The 19,824-nt window shown below is 47.2% G+C and overlaps 1 protein-coding gene and 1 pseudogene across 1 annotated transcript; both read left to right on the plus strand.

The window, feature by feature from the left end:
• The first annotated feature begins 1,500 nt into the window (after window positions 1-1,500).
• Window positions 1,501-7,680, plus strand: CD8A (CD8 subunit alpha). The gene is made up of 6 exons (XM_037038905.1): window positions 1,501-1,976; window positions 2,076-2,432; window positions 3,056-3,163; window positions 3,377-3,487; window positions 4,114-4,144; window positions 6,387-7,680. The coding sequence occupies exons 1-6, from the start codon at window positions 1,928-1,930 to the stop codon at window positions 6,436-6,438; spliced, it is 708 nt and encodes a 235-aa protein (XP_036894800.1). The 5' UTR covers window positions 1,501-1,927; the 3' UTR covers window positions 6,439-7,680.
• A 9,036-nt stretch (window positions 7,681-16,716) lies between these two features.
• LOC118982012 (transcription factor BTF3 homolog 4-like) lies at window positions 16,717-17,314 on the plus strand (annotated as a pseudogene).
• Window positions 17,315-19,824: the final 2,510 nt, after the last annotated feature.

The raw sequence follows: 19,824 nt of genomic DNA on the forward strand, positions 1-19,824 counted from the left end.
CCACCCTCATTATTAATTTGAAAATGTTCCATGTACTGGTGCAAGTCCTCAATGACACAGATACATTGTATCTAGCACAGCCTCGCCGGCAATGACAAAAACTGAGAAACTGCTTACATGGAAAGGCCCCCAGGTAGAAGACTGGAGTAGCTCTACAAGGGCTGACGTGAAAAGCTTTCCATCTACTGTTAGATAAGAAAGATAAGTCGCAAGTACGTGTGTGTGTGTGTACACATACACAGCACAGCTACACACATCTAAAACAGTGTATAAACACCCGCTGATGAACAGATAATATCTGAGGGACACACTCAAATGTAACAGTGATTTTCTTTGGAGAATGGATGACCACGAGGAAAGCTGAGACGGAGAACTTCCCCTGAACTCTTTTTTTTTTTTGGTGTCATCTGAAGTTTTTCAAGAACATGTAATTCTTGTAAGGTAAAAAAACCCACCTTAAACCCATTTTAAATATAAAATGTTAGATGTTCCATGTTTTAGTAAGCAACTGGGTGCTTCAGGAAGCAGCATTGAGATCAAGGTAATTTATTTAGAAAGTCCATTCAACACTAAGTTCGGATTCCACAAAGGGAGAACAGTTCATAAATGCAGCTCAGCCTAAGCTGAGGGGTGTCTGAGACAGGGTCCCCACGGGACAGACTCGCAGGTGGGGCAGGTGGGGCAGGTGGGGCAGACACACGCAACAGATAATGCCAGGTGGCTCGACTCTGGAACCAAGCAACAGGATGAAGTGCACCTTCCATAAAACTCAAAGTGAGAAGACCTGGAAACCCTGAAGAAATGGGAGGAAGGCGCCCACTGGGTCTGGAAAGGTTTCAGAACAGCAACAGACCAAAAGGAAGGGGACACATGTGTGCCAGGGCCAGACAGGGAAGACTGCCTTAGCCCAGGCTACACCCATACCCCTGCTCAGCACCCCGAGCAGGGAAAACAGAAATGAGGTCCAAGTCCTACAGCACCGGAGCCATCCTCCGGGCTCAAGCAAGAAGTCTCGGGAGGGAAAGGAACAGCAAAGGCAAGAGGAGCTCCCAGTGTAGACAAGCTCAGGCCCGGTGAGAGTGCAGACGACGGGACTGAGCAGAGGCTGGGGCGAACCAGCACTAACGAGGGCCCTGAGCCAGGCCGGGGGCAGCTTTCATCCAGTCCTGTAGGTCTCGGAGGGAATGCCTCCACCACGTCCCTGTATGGGATTAATGTTCACAGCAGTGGCTGGACGACTGGCCAGGAGAGAGAGAGAGTATGGAGGCTGTGGCAATGACCCTAAGAAAGGGTTATTAGCTGTGTGGCAAAGGTTTAGCTGCTGGGAGAAGGACCCAACGGTGTGGTCCGCAGAGAACTGCCAGCCCCAGAAAGCCCCACACGGCTGGGGTCGTGGATGCACTGCAGTCCCTCCCGGGTCAACCCCAGACAGCAGCCGAGTTCGTGAGAAGTGGGCAAGTCATTAGCACCTCTTCCTTCTCGGCCCCCAGTGCCCATTTTGCAAAGCCTCGTGGTAACAGTGCCAGAGACACTGCGAGTGTCTCTAGCAAAGGAAGTGGACACTCCTCTCTGCTTTCATGCGCACTCTCGCCCTCATTTCTCGAGGTGTCTAACCTCTCATTATCTTCTGGCACTCCCACAAGAATGCCGTGTCGAACTTCTCACTGCCCCGGGCACCCGCAAGGCTGCCTAGACAGCTCCCTTTCACGGGCCCCAGCCCCTTCTCTGGGCTGGAAGGTGACAACCGCGAAAAGGAGGGCGACTATCTCCCTGGCGGAGCTTCGGGTGACATCACATCCTCCGAACGCGCAATCGGGCTCTGTGGCCGTCCGAAGGGCTCAACTTCCCCGCTCGGCGTTGCACCGCCTCCTGCGCGCCTCCAGCGGGGGTCTGAGCCGGGCGCTGGGCCGCGCTGCGGGAGCGCGCCATGACCTCTCGGGGGAGCCGGGTGGCCCTGCTGCTGGCCCTGCTGCTGTGTGAGTTTGCGGCCCTCGGGGAACGCGGGGCGGGGGCGGGTGGAGAGGCTGGTGGGCTCGCGGGGCTCCGGGCTCAGCCTCCCCGCTTGCGCCCTGCAGACTCCGCAGCGGTCCTCGGGTCGTACGAGTTCCGCTTGACGCCACGCGAGGTGACCCAGGTCGTGGGCAAGAAGGTGGAGCTGCGCTGTGAGGTGTTCGTGACCAAGTCGTCGGGCTGCACGTGGCTGTACCAGCGGCGGGAAGCGGCCGCCAGACCTGTCTTCCTAATGTACATCGGTACCCGTACCAAGATAGCTGAGGGGCTGGAGTCCCGGATCTCAGGCGAAAAGGTCCAGAGCGATGTCTACACCCTCACACTGAACCGCTTCACAGAAGAGGACCAAGGCTACTATTTCTGCTCGGTCGTGGCCAACTCGATAGTGTACTTCAGCCCCTTCGTGCCCGTCTTCCTGCCAGGTCCGGGAGCTGAGGGCGCGGCACCTCTCGGTGTGGGGGTTGGGGCTCTCCTCTGAACCCGTTTTCACGTGGATGCCCTGCTTTTGAGCCTCTTAGTGCCCCTGGGAGCTACTTAGATACTGTCCCCATTTCACAGACGTGGAAACTGAGGCAAAGGCGCAGCTGGGTGGAGACTAAAGATGGTTTTTTAGGTCCAGCCGATCTGGGCTCGAGTTTAGGTGCTGGTGCAGTCCTGGGCACCACACTTAAATTCTCTGAGCCTCCGTTTGCTCGTCAGTAAAATACGGGCATCAACCCAAGCCCTCAAGGGAGCGCGCCAACAAGGGTTGAGCCCTGGAGGGAGGCTGATGGCGGGGAGTGGGCTCCCCCGTTCCAGTCGCAGGCGCCGAGGTGCCCTTCACGGAGCCGGAAAAGAGCGGGGCTGCCGCGCCACCACGAAGGGGTCAGCGCAGAGCCAGGAGGTTCCCACCCCATCTCCCTCGCCTTGAGAGCTGAGTGAAGCATGGGCGACGGTCTGTTGTTCCTCCGGTGGAAACCCTCCGGCAGGGGCGCGCGGACCGGTGGGGAGGATTTGCGTAGGGATCCCCAGCCCGACCCCCAACCACGCTCTGTTGCTCCCGCAGAGAAACGCACAACGCCCGCACCGAGGCCACCCACGCAGGCGCCCCCCAGCGCGTCGCAGCCGGTGTCTCGGCGTCCGGAGACGTGCCGGCCAACAGCCGGCAGCGCAGGTGAGGCTGACCCAGGGTCCCGAGGCCGGGAGGCCAAGGGCAGTGCAGACCTCGAGGAGAGCCCTACTAGGGCCAGCCCTGATCCGGGAGGTAGAGCCGAGGGCGGTGCAAGTGGTGGGAAAACCGAGACGCAGAGCTGGGAGACGTGCTGGGGCCATCGGGATGGGGTGGAGGAGCCGATCCTAACTGTCGGTGTCTTCGGTGTGTCGTCAGTGGAAACGAAGGGGAAATACTTCGCCTGTGTTATCTACATTTGGGCGCCACTGGCTGGCATCTGCGCGGTCCTTCTTCTGTCCCTGGTTATCACCGCCACCTGCAGCTACAGTAAGTCCCAGGGAACCGCGGGGCGGAGTGCTCCGCTCTTCGACAGTGCATTGCGCTGCTTGATCCAGGCAGCTCTTGCGGGGAGATGGGGTTGTAATTTCTGGGACTCCAAGCTGCATCGCAGGGCCAGAAACAACCCGTTTCCTCCTGGAGATGGGACGCGGGGAAGGCCCCTTTCCGCCCCTCTTCCACTCTGCTGGGAGTTTTTAAAAGGAAGGACAGATCCCCATCTATGCCACGTGTGTTCCTTCCACGCCGCGGGGACAGGTTCGGGCTTTACTCCAGGCTCCGCTGGGGAGCTCGCCTTTGCGGCCGGGGGCCCAGTGCCCACGGAGGCTGGGTCAGCCTCACCTCGGGTTGAGATTTATCCTTGGCCCCTCCCCGTGATCCCCTACCGGACATTGCTTCCCACACAGGTGAACCACAGGTATATTTACAATGTGTTGTGTAATATTGTTTTCAATCTTTTTTTTTTTTAAATGCGAAGAGGGATGGAAAAGAAACCCTGACCTGGACTCTCAAGAGTTATAAACCCAAAGAAACAGGAACAGGGAATGAGAAACCATATTTGGGGACTACTGGGGAGAGGCAGAGTAACTTTACCCCTTCTTTTTTTCTTTCTCCAGGAAACCGAAGACGCGTTTGCAAATGTCCGAGGTGAGTCTCTCATAACTGTTGGTCCTGCTAACCCGCTGGGCAGCCCTGGGCTCGGATCCTAGCTTCCCAAGCAGCAGACGGTGGGCACCTTTCCCGGAGAGGCTGCGGCAGGGGAATCCTGGGAACAGGGAACCAGCTCAGGGCTGGAACGGAGAAGCAGGAGGCCGGCAACTAGAGAGAGTGGAGACCCAGGTTGGGCTGCTGGGGGAGCAATGCGACTTCAGTAAATCTGCATCTGATCTGGCCCAGCACCCAAAAACCCATCTGAAGGATTCCCCAGTGCATGCGAGCTCTTCAAAAGGCCCGAGGTCTCTTTATCTGGATGGTTTCGGCTGGGTTTTGTTTTGTTTTGTTTTTCTTCAGGAAACATCCCCCCCCCACCCCACTTGCTTGATGCACTTTTTTTGAGAGTCAATCTTTTATCATCTGAACCCAATAAATAAATGGCCTGGTTCCTAATTCCTCTGTGCCGGTGGCAGGGCCTTGATTTGCTGCCAAGAACCAGAGTGAAAGGAAGGGGGACCAGAGGCAGCTCTCTGGCCACTCAAAGGGCTGCCCCGTCCATTTTCTAGGCGAGGATCATTCTGACACGGTCATGAAGAAAACAAGGCCTTTGTCTCCTTTCTCCCTCTCACTGAGGCCAAGACAGCTCTGTGCTAATATCTAACAAGCAGCCCCTCTGGCCCTGCACCTTGACGCAGGTTCAACTCAGGGTCTCCCTTATCCTCACAGCAGCCCCATGTGGTGGACACCAGGGTCCCGGCTCACAGATCTCCAACTCGGAGATCAGGAAACCTCCCCAAGTTGGCAGAGATGTGATTACACTCAGATTATCAACAATAGTAGCCACCATTGGGTGAAATCCAGTTACCTGCCACAGAAATATATATGGATATTTATTTTCAATTTCAAGTATCATAACAACTTTTAAAGCAATTCCTGTGACCACTATTTTATGGATGAGAAAGCTGAGGCTTACCAAATGTAGTAACAGGTTCAAGGCCACAATGCCAGCCAGAAACAGAGCTGTAACTTCTGTCCAAAGCTCAGGCTCCTGCCTGTAGTCGGGCTCCTGCCTGTAGTTCTTTTCAATAGATGAAAACACTTCAAAGTTTGTACCTGGGGTTTGCATATTTCCCTGCAGAGATCTGAGTTCAACACCTTACACATCATTATTTTTAACAATGCAGATATAATGAATTTCCAATGTATATCTTATAGGTGATAAACCAAGGGGATAAAGGCATTAAAAACAGAGAAGGATTGCCCTGGCTGGTGTAGCTCAGTGGATTGAGCGTGGGCCTGGGAACCACACAATCACTGTTCCATTCCCAGTCAGGGCACATGCCTGGGTTGCAGGCCAGTTCCCAGCAGGAGACTCATGAGAGGCAACCATACATTAATATTTCTTTCCTTCCCTTCCCTTCCCCTCTAAAGATAAATAAGTAAATCTTTAAAAAAATTAAATTAAAAAAAACAGAGAAGGATTTTTAGCAATTTCAATACTTGCAGTGCAGTGGGGAGCTTTTGGAGGAGAATCATCCCTTATCTCTATCTTTTCTGAAAATTCTCATTTTGAAACGAATAACTGAGAATAAAACTCTGCCCTGAAATCCAAAGCTGTGCAGATTAAGCATGTCCGAGGAGTCTGCAAGGCTGAGCTAACACTCCCATGGGTGGGTGATGGGGGGCAGCTCTGCTCCCACAGAGAGGTTTTGGGCGTGGTGTGCATAGACTCGACAGAAGTGACAATCAGGCTGTTTAGGAGGTGCTGGCCCCGTACTAGATTAGTGTACATTTCTAGTGTGGTTATCAAGGGGACTTTTAAGTAAAGTAGGCTGATGGTGGTGGCTTGCTCACATCTATTCGGCTGATGGTGGTGGCTTGCTCACATCCTCCCCTATCCCCGAGAACCCTCCTGGGAGCTGAGAATCGAAATTTGGTTACCAGCCTCTTTCTCTCACGTCCCTGGGGACCTTGATAAAGACCCTGGGTTCAGACCTTGGCTCCACCGTCTCCTAGTTATGTGACCTTGGGCATGTTCTCTGGCCTCTCCTGGCCAGTACGCACCCCTCAGGTTGCTGTGAGGATTGAACAAGGTGGCACAACTAAGGCACTTGGCGGGTTGCTGAGGTCATTCAGCCAGTCCAAGGCTGGTGTCCCGGGGAGAGTGGGTAGACATGGGTGCATGTGGCACTGCATTGAGGGGCTCTTACTCCAGGGACGGTTGCCTCTCTTCCAGACCCCTGGTCAGACCGGCAGGCAAGCCCAGCCCTTCGGAGAGATACGTCTAACATGGCGACAGGCCCTGCGCAACAGCCACTACAAGACTTCAAACGGAGAACTCTCCTCACAAGGAGGGCAACAGTCTTTCCCTTTTGGTTTTTTCAGCCTTCCTTCTTTATGTATTCATTCTCATTATTATTATTTTTGTTGGGTGGGGGGTGGAAGGGTTACTCTTTGTCTTTAATTGATACAAAACAAAACTGTACGTCTACGGTACACCATCGGGCACACGTATCAGGGAAAGGGCAGGCTGTGTTCTCAGGGCCAGGCCGTTAGAGGTGGTGGGGGCCTCACAACCACCTGGCCTCCACCTCGTCCCTGGCTGTTTCACAGAGGAGGAGGCTGAAGTCCAGGGAAGCTCCATCAGAGTCACAGCAGGGCTGGGGCTCCTCCTCCACACCATTCAGGTCTCTTCTGGGGCGTCTGTCTCCAGACGGGGGGTTCTGTCACAAACCGCAAGGGAACCAGTCATTTCTTGAGCACCTGCGATGGACCCCTTACTGCACCCAGAGCTGTGAGGAGGTAGTGAAATGAAAGGACCTCTGCCTTTCACAGACGCCGAATTTTTTATAAGAAAGCCTGAAATTGTATAGACAGTAGGAATTCCTCAGATGAAGGTGAACCGAAGTCTGGAAAACGAATGCTCAATCTCTGAAGAAAACCTCGCTGACATCCCTAACTGGAGGTAAAATTGTTCTCCCAGTCCTGCACCATGGAGGGACCCACGACGGAGGGACCACGACAGAGGAGAGGCCATCCTTCTACCAACAGGACGAGCATCAGTAAGGTCGAATGGAGAACTTCTGGGATCTCAAACTTCAGATGCCATATTCGAACATGCTCCTGGGACCACTAGTGACTTTTTAGCTCATAAGGGCAGAATTGTTAGAGCTGCCAGCACCGCCTGGCCTCCCCTCAGTCGGGTAGGGATGTAGCAGGACCGACTCTGCCCTGGCGAGGAGGGGAGGAGTCCAACTGCCTGAAGGGTTGCCCCGCACGCGCATTTCCTCCCGCACCGTGTCGGTGTCGTACTGCAACTGTGTTCTCACTGCAAGAAAAACGTTTAACTGGATAAGGAAATAAGAATCATCCATAATTCTTTACCCCCAGTATAACCCACTGTTAATATTATGGTATGCATCTTCAGATTATTTTCTATGCATATACGTAAAATATATTCTTTGTTTTTTAAATGGAATTGCATTATGCTTTTTATAAGTGGCTTTAATAAACATTTACAGCATACTTTTCTAAAGTATATTTTATTGATTATGTTATTACAGTTGTCCCAGTTTTCCCCCTCTGGGCTCGTCCATCTGGTACCCCACTTCCCTCCAGCAATCCTCCGCTTAGTTCATGTCCATGGGTCGTTCATGTAAGGCTTCCCCATTCCCTTTACTCTTCTTAACATCCCCGTCTATTTTGTACCTACCAATTATGTTTCTTAATCCCTGTACCTTTTCCCCCATCTTCCCCTTCCCCCTTCCCGCTAACCCTTCAAATAATCTCCATATCTATGATTCTAATATAATTCTTGTTCTAATTGTTTGCTTCTTTGTTTCTTTGTTTTTTAGATTTAGTTGTTGATAGTTGTGAATTTGTTATCATTTTAGTGCTCATAATTTTGATCTTCTTTTCCTTCTTTTTTTTTTTTTTAGAGGGGGGAAGGGAGGGAGGAGAGGGGGAGACAAACATCAATGTGTGAGAGATGCATCAATCAGTTGCCTCTTGCACACCCCCTACTGGAGACCAAGCCCGCAACCCAGGCTTGTGCCCTGACTGGGAACCAGCAACCTTTCGGTTCGCAGGTTGGCACTCAATTCACTGAGCCATACCAGCCAGGGCTTCTTTTTCTTAAATAAGTCCCTTTAACATTTTATATAATAAGGACTTGGTGATGATGAACTCCTTTAGTTTTACCTTGTCTGGGAAGCACTTTATCTGCCCTTCCATTCTAAATGAAAGCTTTGCTAGATAGAGTAATCTTGGTTGTAGGTCCTTGCTTTTCATGACTTTGAATACTTCTTGCCAATCCCTTCTTCCCTGAAAAGTTTCTTTTGAAATCAGCTGACAGTCTTATGAGCACTCCTTTGTAGGTAACTCTCTGCTTTCTTCTTACTGTTTTTAAGATTTTTCTCTTTATTTTTAACCTTTGGCATTTTAATTATGATGTGTTTTGGTGTGGTCCTCTTTGGGCCCAACAGTTTAGGTCTCTGTGCTTCCTGGACTTCTATGTCTATTTCCTTCACTGAATTAGGGAAGTTTTCTTTCATTATTTTTTCAAATAAGTTTTCGATTTGCTTTTCCTCTTCTCATTCTGGAATCCCTATGACTCATATGTTAGCACTTTTGGAGATGTCCCAGAGTTGTCGTCTTCTCTCATTTTTTTTCAAATTTTTGTTTCTTCATTCTGTTCTGGTTGATTGTTTCTTCCTTATGTTCCAAATCATTGATTTGAACCGTGGATTCCTTCCCTTCACTGTTGGTTTCCTGTGGATTTTTCTTTATTTCCCCCATTGTAGCCTTCATTTCTTCCTGTATGCTTTGCCGTACTCAGTTCTCTGAGCATCCCGATTAGCAGTGTTTTGAACTCTGCATCTGATAGGTTGGCTATCTCCATTTTTACTTAGTTCTTTTTCTTGGGTTTTGTTCTGTTCTTTCATTTGGGACATATTTCTTTGTTTCCTTGATTTGGCAGCTTCCTTGTGTTTGTATCTGTGTATTAGGTAGAGCTGCTTTGACTCGCTGTCTTAGTGTACCTGTTAAGTGGTACGGGGCCGAGCCCTGGGTATTTGGTAGGGCGGGGCAACCCCCTTCACTGTTCTGTGACTGTGTGTGTGTATGACTCTGAGTGTATGTCAGGGAGAGGTTGGAGAGGGAGCAATGTCGCTGGCTGGCTGCCGGAGGCTTACTCGGCACTTGTGCCATTTCTAGTCACTTCTCTCCTTTCCTGTATGTGACTGGCGTACCTCTAGCTGCTGCCCCGGAGGTGTTTCCTGGAGTGGGTGAGTTTGCACACATTCTAGGACTATGCAGGCCCTTTAAATGGACTGTCCTGAGAGATCGGCAGTTTCTTCTGCTGCCCCAAACCCCACTGGGTTTTACAGGCAGAAGTTATGAGGCTTTATTTTTTTGTTGCTGGAAACCTGGCCTGTGTGGTCTGGCCTGGACCTGGGATCATTCGCTCCTAAGGTATCCCTCTCAATTTTTATCCACCACACACGAACGTGAGACTGACCATTGAGCCAGCTGCCTCGCTGCCCCCACACCACGTCCTCTCCACCCCAGCTCCCCGCCTCCACCCGTCCTGTCTGGTTGCATATGGCTTCTTTAAATCCTTGTCTGTCAGACTTCCTTACAGTTTGGTTTTTTGGCTGTTCTGGGTGTTTTGAGGTTAGCTGTGGTCCTTTTAATGGTTGTGCAAGGAGGTGAAGCGTGTCTAGCTACACCTCCATCTTGACTGGAAGTGCAGCATACTTTTTACTGGCAAAACAACATTCCGTTTTTGGTTGTGCCATCATTTATTAAACTCTTATTGACCACTTAATTGTTTCCAATTTTCCACTTCTACGGCACTACTAAAACTTTGTACACATCTTTGTTTCTTTAAGGCAAATACCCAGAAGTAAAATGACTGAGTCAGTCCACCTCAGACTCCCCATTTTCACATAAATTAAAACAAATTAGCCTCTTCTTCCATCACCTTCTTATCTTCTTTTTAAAAAGGATTTTATTTATTTATTCTTAGAGAGAGGAGAAGGGAGGGAGGAAGAGAAGGAGAGAAACCCTGCTGTGGGAGAGAAACATCTATAGGTTGTTTCTCACATGCCCCCAACCAGGGGCCTGACCCACAGCCCAGACGTCGTGTCCTGACGGGAATGGAACCAGCAAACTTTCAGTTTGTAAGACAACACTCAACACTGGGCCACACCAGCCAGGGCATCCATCACCATCTTTCCTTTTGTTATTGCTTTGTAACACGATACTTCCGACACTCCTCTCGCAATACATTGCAAAGTCTCCATTCTTTTTGTTGGGATAAAATATGTGTAGAGAAAACCACACAGATCGTAAGTGTAAGCTCCAAGACACCATTAAGTGAACACATACAGCTAGCACCAGATCAAAAACAGAACTTTTCCTACCCTCCACATACTGCCTTTTGCAACCTTAACTGGTAAAACCCAAATACTTTTACAGAACAGAAAGTGAGAGGAAAATGTACTCCAAAGGTCAGAAAGCAGAAGTGAAAGCTGAAAAACGTCCAATAAGAGGAAGAGTCTAATATATCCTAAATTAAGTCATAGCAGGCCAGAGACTGGTAGAGGCAAGAGTAATTCCCAGTTCATAGCTGTGGGCCAACCAAGAGAAGACCGCTCGTGTTCCCGACTGTACCCTGGAGCTTTGCATCAGCAGAGGGCAGCTGCCTAAAAAGTAGCCAGACCGTGAGATGCCAACACTTCCTGTGTATGTGTGAACTTTTCCGACTGCTACCCACTGCAATGGATAGTGAACACTTCTTCCTTATGTGCACCTATCCTAGAACTGACCCCACTTCACCCTTTCCCTTACCTACAGCCAATGCAAATTCTTTCAAAAGAACTTCCACCTTTTCCCCAAAAACCATAATGTCACCAGCTCCTGGGCAGCATGTCCCAGGAGCTGCCCTGGTCTCCTGCATCCAGCCCCACTGCCAGTGGTTCAGGCTGCGCATCCCAGGGCCCAGTCCCTTGTCCTGCTAGCATGTAGCACAATAAACAATTTCTTTCAGAAAAGCTTTTTGGCTGTGAAAGTTTTTAACATTTCCTGTGAGACAAAGTCTTGCTCCTGTCCCCTCCTCCCTGCATCTATCCAGCCGACCAGAACCAGGGGCCACAACACCCCAGGGACAAAGGCTCCGCTCAGAGAGAGCAGGTTCTGAGGCCTCGAGGGGAAGTAGGGCCTGGGCTCTGGGCTGCTCTCTGGGTTCCCTAGAAAGACTGAGGAGGGACATCCTGCACAGGCACTGGCCTATTCGTGCCGGAAACCTGCGAAGATGGCTGTGGAGAGGAATCTGGGCGAGGGTGAAGACAGGAAAAGGGAATTTCCATCACATGCAGCACTCTCCTCGTCCACACGCAGCTCAGGCACTGACTGAGCAGCTAGGGAGCCATGCTGGGGAGGCTACACAGAGAGTTAAGTACCTACTGACTTTTTCTTCATACTCTTTAAAAAAGGGTTTCGCTTACTATCATCAATAAAATAGTAAACAATAATTTGGATATTAAAAGTATCAACATAGGAAAAAGTATTCATTAGATCGACCTTCAGAACCGGGCAGAAAATAGAAAACAAATCTGCAGGCCTCGAGGCCTAAAGCACGCTAACGTGGGCTGTGGACTTAGAAAGGGGACTCGCTGGTGACCCCAGACACTCTACCCACTTGCTCTACGTGTGCAGAAGGAGCACCCACAGTGCAAAGTCGGCAGCCTCAGGTTCAAGACTAATATTTCACTTGCCTATTTCTAGCCTCAAGCATTGTTTCTATCAATATTTCTATGTGGAAAATGCCCACGGTGCATTTTTTGGACCTGAAAAACAGGAAGTCAAGAAATGACTTCTCTATCATGCTATAAAGTTAGTATCAGACATTTGAAATCAAGCCTCACTGTGGTTCATTTAACAAACCTTCACTCGTTTAACAAAAACATATCCTATTTGTGGAAGAAGTAAAACAGATAAACTTGTCATTTTTTCCCTCCAGCTGTTAAACAGCCCTTGAGAGAGCCCACCCTGCACTTGGAAATCCCCTGCAACTCTCCAATGGGTGGGTCAGAAACAGGTCTCCCTTTCCTTCCAGCAAGAAGCTGCCCCTCCCCGCCCCCCTCTGCCTGTGCGCAAATCCTTCCCAGCACATGATTTCATGACCACCTGGGACGGGTGCCACTAAACCTGCTCCTAAAAGCGGTGTTTCTCGGCCAAAGGGAACCAAAGGAGGCCCCGGTTGTATTAGGTGGAATGTAGAGACTCTGAGAGCAGCATCCAGGCTCCATTTATTAACTGTGCTCTCTGGCAAGTGACCTAATGTCTTGATACCTCAGTGTCCCCATTTGTAAAATGGGGATAATAATAGTCCCAACTGCTATGGGTTGGTGGGAAGAATATATGAGCTTTATATGTTTTTTCTTTATCTTCACCTGAGGTCATGCTTATTGATTTTAGAGGGGGGATGGGAGGGAGAAAGAAGGAGAGAGGAAACTCAGTGTGAGAGAGAAACATCGATCCACACTGGGAACTGAATCTGCAACCCAGGTACGTGCCCTGACTGGGAATCAAACCGTGACATTTGTGGTTTACAAGACTATCCTCTAACCAACTGAACCACACTGGCAGGCTTATATGCATTTTATCAAAGTGCTTACTTAGCACAGATCCTAAAACATAGTAACAAATAATGCTGAATAAATTCATTTGCACTGAATTTTTCAAAACGAGTGTCATACCAATTTCACTGAATGCAGCCACCTGTGCCTAATACTTCCTTTTTCTGAAAAGGTGTTCCTGGTAATTGGTCTCAGTGAATACACGCTACTGTGTATACCCAGCGACCTCAGTGTCCCGATGCGTGGGAGGACAACCCTTCGCGTGTCTCACAAGAGCCCAGCCCCAGAGAGGCACAACCTCTGTGCCAGGTCATCTGAAGCTCCCCTCAGCCTGGCCTCCTGACGGCCACCCCCCACTGGGCTGTTGCAGGCTGTGCCTGTGTGTGGCACGAGAGAGTTCTACCGCTCTGAGCAGTTGGAGAAGGCTGGCAGGAAAAGCACTGTCCCACCATTCTGCCATCTCAGGCCCCATTCCTTTAGGCATGTCTTACCTTTGCACACCAGTTACATTCGTATTTTCTGCTCTCCCTTAGTTGTGAGCTTCAGATGTGATGTCTTATGTTTTAATGACTTAATAATAGCTACCTGCTACTTAGCATTCACCACAGGCCAGGTATCTCATTTAGGCCTTGTCAAAATTATGAAATAGGGCCCTGGCTGGTGTAAATCAGTGGACTGAGTGTGGGCCTGTGAACCAAAGGGTCACCGGTTCAATTCCCAGTCAGGGCATGTGCCTGGGTCCCCAGTTGGGGGCACATGAGTGGCAACCACACATTGATGTTTCTCTCCCTCTCTTTCTCCTTCCCTTCCCCCTTCTCTAAAAAATAAATACAATTTATCATAATCTTGGAAAAAATTATGAGGTAGGAACTATTACTCTACTTCACAGACCAGGAAACTAAGGCATAAAAAATTTCTATCACTTGCCCAACATAACACTAGAATCTGGTGGCTTCAGGATTTGAACTCAGGTCTAACCCTTTTTCTTTTCTATTTAAGAGATTTATTTATTTATTTTAGACTTGGGGGGGGAGTGGGGAGAGAAAGAGAGGGAGAAAGACATTAATTGGTGATCTCTCACACACCCTCAAATGGGGATCTGGCCGAAAACCAGGCATGCGCCCTGACTGGGATGGAAACGGTGACCTTTTGGTTGGTGGCTGGCGCGCCATGCACTGAGCCACACCAGCCAGTGCTCAAGTCTAATCCTGCTGATGAACGAACTTCCGGACTAAGAAGTCTTAGACGAGGGCAAAACTGAAGACAATTGCTAGAAAGCAACATCTCAATGGATTGAGAAAATGCTCCAAAACATGGCAGTTATGAGCTTACTTTATACATTAGACTCAAAGGAGGAAACAAGGGAGGTTCCATTAAATTCACTGGCGAGCAGGAGAAAGCAAAGCAGGGAAATACTCTAGGATTGGATGAAAAGCCGAACAGAGAGACACATCCTTCTTTCTCATTGGTGGGTCCAGGACAGGGAATCATTGCCATTTACAGCCCAGAGAGATGGTATGTGGACAAGATAACAATGTGGTCTCAGGCTCTGATGCTGGTGGTTGTAACTTCAAGGGTTCTGGAAAAGATTACTCTGACATTTCCAAGGTATGGTATCTTACATGTACACAGACAATAGACAACTTCAAAGGTAAAGGTTGACCTTTGTCAATAAAGCAACAGGCCTAGCATATGACTTCCCATCACAATCTGTTTTCAGTTAAGAAATTTATGTTCAGACCACCTGTGTGGGGTTTTTTTGGTCTCTGGGTTTATAAGGCCCGCCATGTGGGCCTCCCCTGAGTTTGTCAGGTATAGTATCTGGCCCACGGGTCCAATTCTATATTACTATCATCAATATAGCTCTGCTACATTGAGCTTTTTATAGTCTGTTTTTAGTTTTTAAATTAGGTGAATAAAACATTTTAAAATGCTCTAAAAACCTATATGCACCTCAAAACCAAAGAAACCTTTTCCCTATGCAGCCCAGATAGAAAACAAAGGTCACCACCTGCTGTGAAATCAAATCGAATGGGAAGGCGTCATTCCAGAGGGAGAGTAGAGCAGGGCCCCTGTCCAAAGTCACGCCGAGTCTTCTCCTTCTAACACGAACACCACCAGAGTCTAAGAAATGCGGCTGGAAATATGTCAGTGAGCTCACAAGCTCAAACATCACAGGGCAGGTGAAAAGCTGCACTGATAACTGGTGCTGATGGCTTAGTTGCATTATGTGAATGAAATTTCATTGTTTCCTGGCTGAGATGCACAGTTAAGTGTGGCAAAGAATGCAAGTTGCTTTGCTAACTTCATTCTCCCCTTCTTACTTACAGAACATTCATTTTATTACAGGTGGCAACATGTCAGCTAAGAGACTGTATTTCCCAGACTTCCTTGCAGCCAAGCGTGGCTTTATATTGCTGGGCGGTGCTTCTTGGAAAGTCTCTTACAGGGGCTAACTTGGCTAGGCTATTCTTACCCCACCCCCTCCTCCTCCATTCTGGGAACACAGTTTTGATTAGATGGAGGTGAGACTGAGACTACATGTTAAGAAGGCCGTGAGGCAGAAGTTTGGGAACGTGGGCTCCTGATGGCATGAAATCAGCACACAGACCCTAGACTGCCTACTCCACACTCGCTGCTAACTGGTACACACTAGCAGAGGCAAGGGCCCTCAGCCCAACTTTACTGAACTACCTCTCAACACGTCCACAATTTAGTCATTTCCCATGAAATTCCTCTTCAGGGCTGACTAGCTTACTTATGTACAATAACTGAAAGCAACCAGTGCTTAAGAATGAAAGGAAACCAAAAATGCATTTCTAATCTGTTCAGAAGGGGAAAGCTCTAGAAATAATTAGTCTAGAGTGTTGATAAATAATGTTTCCTTCTAAAGAACATTTTTGCTTTAGAGGCAAAATGACACCAAACTCCTTTATTTGAATGGCAGCCCTTGCACGGTGACTGAATGTCATCTTCCAATGGAGTAGAAACTCCAACCCCAACTGGAAACTGGCAAGTCACACAAGCCACATAGAGCAGGAGACCAGTATGTGTAAGAAGAGGATGCTGAAGTTAGAAATATGCCATCCTAGAAAATGTAGACCATAGAAAGAGGAAAATATTTTAGAAGACTAGAGCAAGAAAGCCTATCACTTGAGAGATAAGAACACCCTGATGCTCCTCCAAATTGCACAAGGGTTCAGAATATGAACTTGCTATATTCTCCTTACATTTCTCACTCTGGCATTATCCTGATCTTCACTGAGTAGAAGCTAAGTCTGTGTTGTTCACCACTTTACCCCCAGAACTACAATGCTCAACAAATACTAACAACTCATCTTAACTGCCTACTGTACTGGCCTACCTGGCTCTAACCTTGTCCCCTCTCCCAACTACCTTTCATACCCCTGTAGCCACAGTAGGCCTTAAAAATATACAACTTACTGCACCTTCTCTTCTCTTCCCTCCCATTATATCCCAGTAGTTAAGTCACTGATGGAGTTACTCACTACCGGGTCCTGGCCCTCCACGCTTCTGTATCTATTAGTAGTTCATGATTCAGGAGGCCAGGGCCCCTCTTTCCTCAATGCATGGCACTTAAAAAACCGCATCACATCACGGAGGTGCCATACCACATGCTAAATACTTTCTGCACTTGACATACACACACCTGTTTAAATGATTAAACTAATGGATTCTATTGTACAAGCCAATATTGAGCTTGAAGCACTTTTCCTTTCCCAAGCTGTGCGGAGGCATAGCTAAAACTGAAGAATCCTTGATACACAGGCACTCTTGCATAGGCAAGAATATTTCTAGTGTTTGGATATATTTACTAACATAGAAAAGACTCAAGAGTGTAAGAAACATCCCATTGCAAGAAAAGCTTTTTTGGAAGCATCTTGCTCTTGCTGCATGCTGGCATTTGAGGACGCTCCCTGCTTCAGATTTCCCAAGAGCATGAATCAAGAAAAGTTAGCCAAAGTTCAGGATCAGGTCCGGCTAGGGGGCAAGGGTACAGCTCACAGAAAGCAGGTGCATAGAACAGCCACAGCTGATGACAAAAAACTTCAGAGTTCTCTAAAAAACTGGCTGTGAATAACATAGCTGGTATGGAAGAAGTAAACACGATTAAAGATGATGGAAGTTATTCATTCTAACAATCCCAAAGTCCAAGCTTCCCTTTCTGCCAATGCCTTTGCAATTACCCGTCATGCAGAAGTCAGACCAATCCCAGAAATGCTTCCTGGAATATTAAGTCAGTTTGGTGCTGACAGCTTAACACGTCTTAAGAAGTTAGCTGGACAGTTTCCTCAGCAAGTGCTGAATAGCAAAGCACCAAAACCACAAGACATTGATGAGAAGGAGGAAATGTTCCAGATCTCATAGAAAATTTGGATGAGGCATCAAAGTATGAAGCTAACTAAAAATTTTTTCTGGTTTTTGGCAGCTGGCATGGACTAGATTTAACATCAGCTATGTGGTTCCAAAGTTTTACAGACACAGAGAGTATCAACCGTTACTAGTTGAGTAATATAAATATTTTGTATATTAACAATGCTCTTTGTTCAGCATTTTTTGGTCATTTGATTTTGTACTTAGTCCCAGGATCTACTCTTTCAGTCAAAATAAGAAGTACTGGTGCAGCTTAAGGGTGTTTTGATTCTTGATTCTTGTTTTTTTGTTTGGGATATTTTTGGTGTGTGTATGTTTATGAGTGTGTGTGGGTATGAGTGTATACAGTGGAGAACAAATTGGCAAACAGTTCTATTTATCCTCCTCCTTCTCCCAGCAGAAATAAAACAAATCTTTACATTTGTTACTTTTAATTTTTTTCTAATGCATAAAATTAATGAAGAGTGAATTAATCTTGGATTTCAAATCTGAAGAGATTTTATCCTTGAAGGTTTGATTTTCATTTGCTTGGTTAACACGTTTTTCATACATTTTTCTGGGTTTAAAATGTCTCGAGATATTTTCACCAGCTTCCTGCTGGTGAAATAGGTAGCATATCCTTGGTGCAGTTGCCTTAGATTCATTTACCTAGTCAGACCCACAAGAAATTTCTTTCTAAACGCCTTTTTCCTCTCCTTTTGACCTCCACATGGCCCGGCCCATCTTTGGAAATGCTTTTCCTCATCTTATACCTAGCCTCAGTAGAAAGTTCTCCATATAGAGTTAAGTGAGTGCCTAATCCCTCTTTTGGGGGACCTTGTTCCCTTAAGAAATAACACTTCATCTCAACTATTTCCTCCTTGATTTTACAGTTTGGTAGATTTCAAGCTGGGATAGCTAGCATGTGCTTGCTAAATAATCTCATGCCAGCCTATCCTGTATCCTAGTTGTTCTTAATAGCAGGTGCAAAAATGCTTAATTTTTTTAGCAAGGTTGGAATAGGCAATGTCCTTTTGAATCAGGAAAAAAAAAAGTCATTCATCTGCCAGCACCAAAGGGCATTCTGGAAAGAGTTATTGGCTCAAGGATTTCCCCAACCACTCTCGTACTCTGGCCTTGAACCTACCTCAAGACTGGATCTTATTATACTGCTGCTTGCAGCATCCTCCTGCATGCTTACTGGAGTAATACTTTGGGGAGAACATGGGCAAAACACAGTATTTAATTGTCACCTCCTTTCAGAGGACCTGGAGGTAAGTTGCATTCATTCAAGTTTCCCTCTTGCTGTCTAATGATAAGAGCCTGCATTTTGCTATATCAGCATTTGTTTTAGCCAATATTTAAAGATTCAGAAAATCTATCATTTCCTGGCCCAACATCAAACTGTAACCTCACAGCACATCAGCTTTGTTTCAAGCTAGATCTTTACTTGACATCTGAAGGGCAAGGCCAACAATACACCAAGCAATCTGTAAACACAAAGGCAAAGCTCTTGTGTTTTGTCACCCAGACACCTCATTTTATAAATTTGTTCATTTTCCTATTATGTTTTACATAATATATGGGCTTAAATACAAAATAAAATAACAAGAGGATAAAAAACAACTTTTTGGAAAAAGGAAAACAATGCTTCCTATCATACATGTATTGACAGAGATTTCCAAGCAGCTTTGTGAATGGATCACGGCATCGTTGTCCCCTAATGCAAGGTTGTTTAAACTGCAGATCTTTACCCAGTAATGGGTCATGCAACCCATTGTTTTGAAGAGCATTAAATAGGAGAGACTGAATATATCAGAGTGCATCACACATTATAAGGATTACATAGTTTTGTACAACTTGTTTCAGAAACATAACTTTATCTTCATACAGGGTTATGACAATGAAATTATTTCTTAAAGCGTGCCAGAAAAAAAGTTAGGAAAGGATGTCATCTGGAAAGTGATATTTCTGTCTGCTGGAATGTTTACATCAAGCATCTCCACTGGGAGTGAGGGGCTCACAGGTTGTATTATCTCAGGTGTGTTTCCAGTCTTCCTTTTGCCATTACAACATCCCACTTTTACACCTCTGGTGCTTCATCCTTCCCCATTCTGGTGGGAAGGTAGAAAATACATTTTGCCTTGCGGCAAATGTAACTCCCTCAATTACCTCGATGCTCAAAGAAACACAGTCAAACCAGTTCTCAAATGTCTCCCACCTCGAAGAATTTGGTTCTTGATCAAGTTGTTCACAGAAATGTCCCAGTTGCCAAACATCGGTTCTCGACCCAACCCTTTCATGCTGATAACTATGTGAGCCATCACGCGTCTCTCAGGTGACAAAGAAGATTCAGTTTTTGAACAAACCACTTTTCAAACAGCCTTCCAGAACAAACCAAGGTCGATAACCCAGGTTCCACTGTACACTGATTTTTAAAGTAACTGTGCACTAATTTTTCTCAAAATACATTAAATTTAACCTTTCTTGATGACTTAGTCATCAAGAGGATGGGTTATCAAATGTGGTTGGGTAGGACCCCCAACTGTTTAGGTTTTATCTAAAATCTGATAAGAATGTATCTTCCCTAGAAAAATATACAAAAGTGGCACCAATACATTGTTTCTATTACTTTAACTTGTCACTGAGTAGGAGACA

This window comes from Sturnira hondurensis, unplaced genomic scaffold (assembly GCF_014824575.4).
Source record: "Sturnira hondurensis isolate 20B ecotype Veracruz unplaced genomic scaffold, ASM1482457v3 Scaffold0002039, whole genome shotgun sequence".
NCBI classification, from domain to species: domain Eukaryota; kingdom Metazoa; phylum Chordata; class Mammalia; order Chiroptera; family Phyllostomidae; genus Sturnira; species Sturnira hondurensis.

Bases quoted from the DNA above. Each gene is read 5' to 3' on its own strand.
- CD8A (XM_037038905.1), top strand. From the start codon at position 1,928: ATGACCTCTCGGGGGAGCCGGGTGGCCCTGCTGCTGGCCCTGCTGCTG. The intron at 1,977-2,075 runs GTGAGTTTGCGG...TGCGCCCTGCAG, and splicing joins GCTGCTGGCCCTGCTGCTGT to ACTCCGCAGCGGTCCTCGGG. The intron at 2,433-3,055 runs GTCCGGGAGCTG...TTGCTCCCGCAG, and splicing joins CGTGCCCGTCTTCCTGCCAG to AGAAACGCACAACGCCCGCA.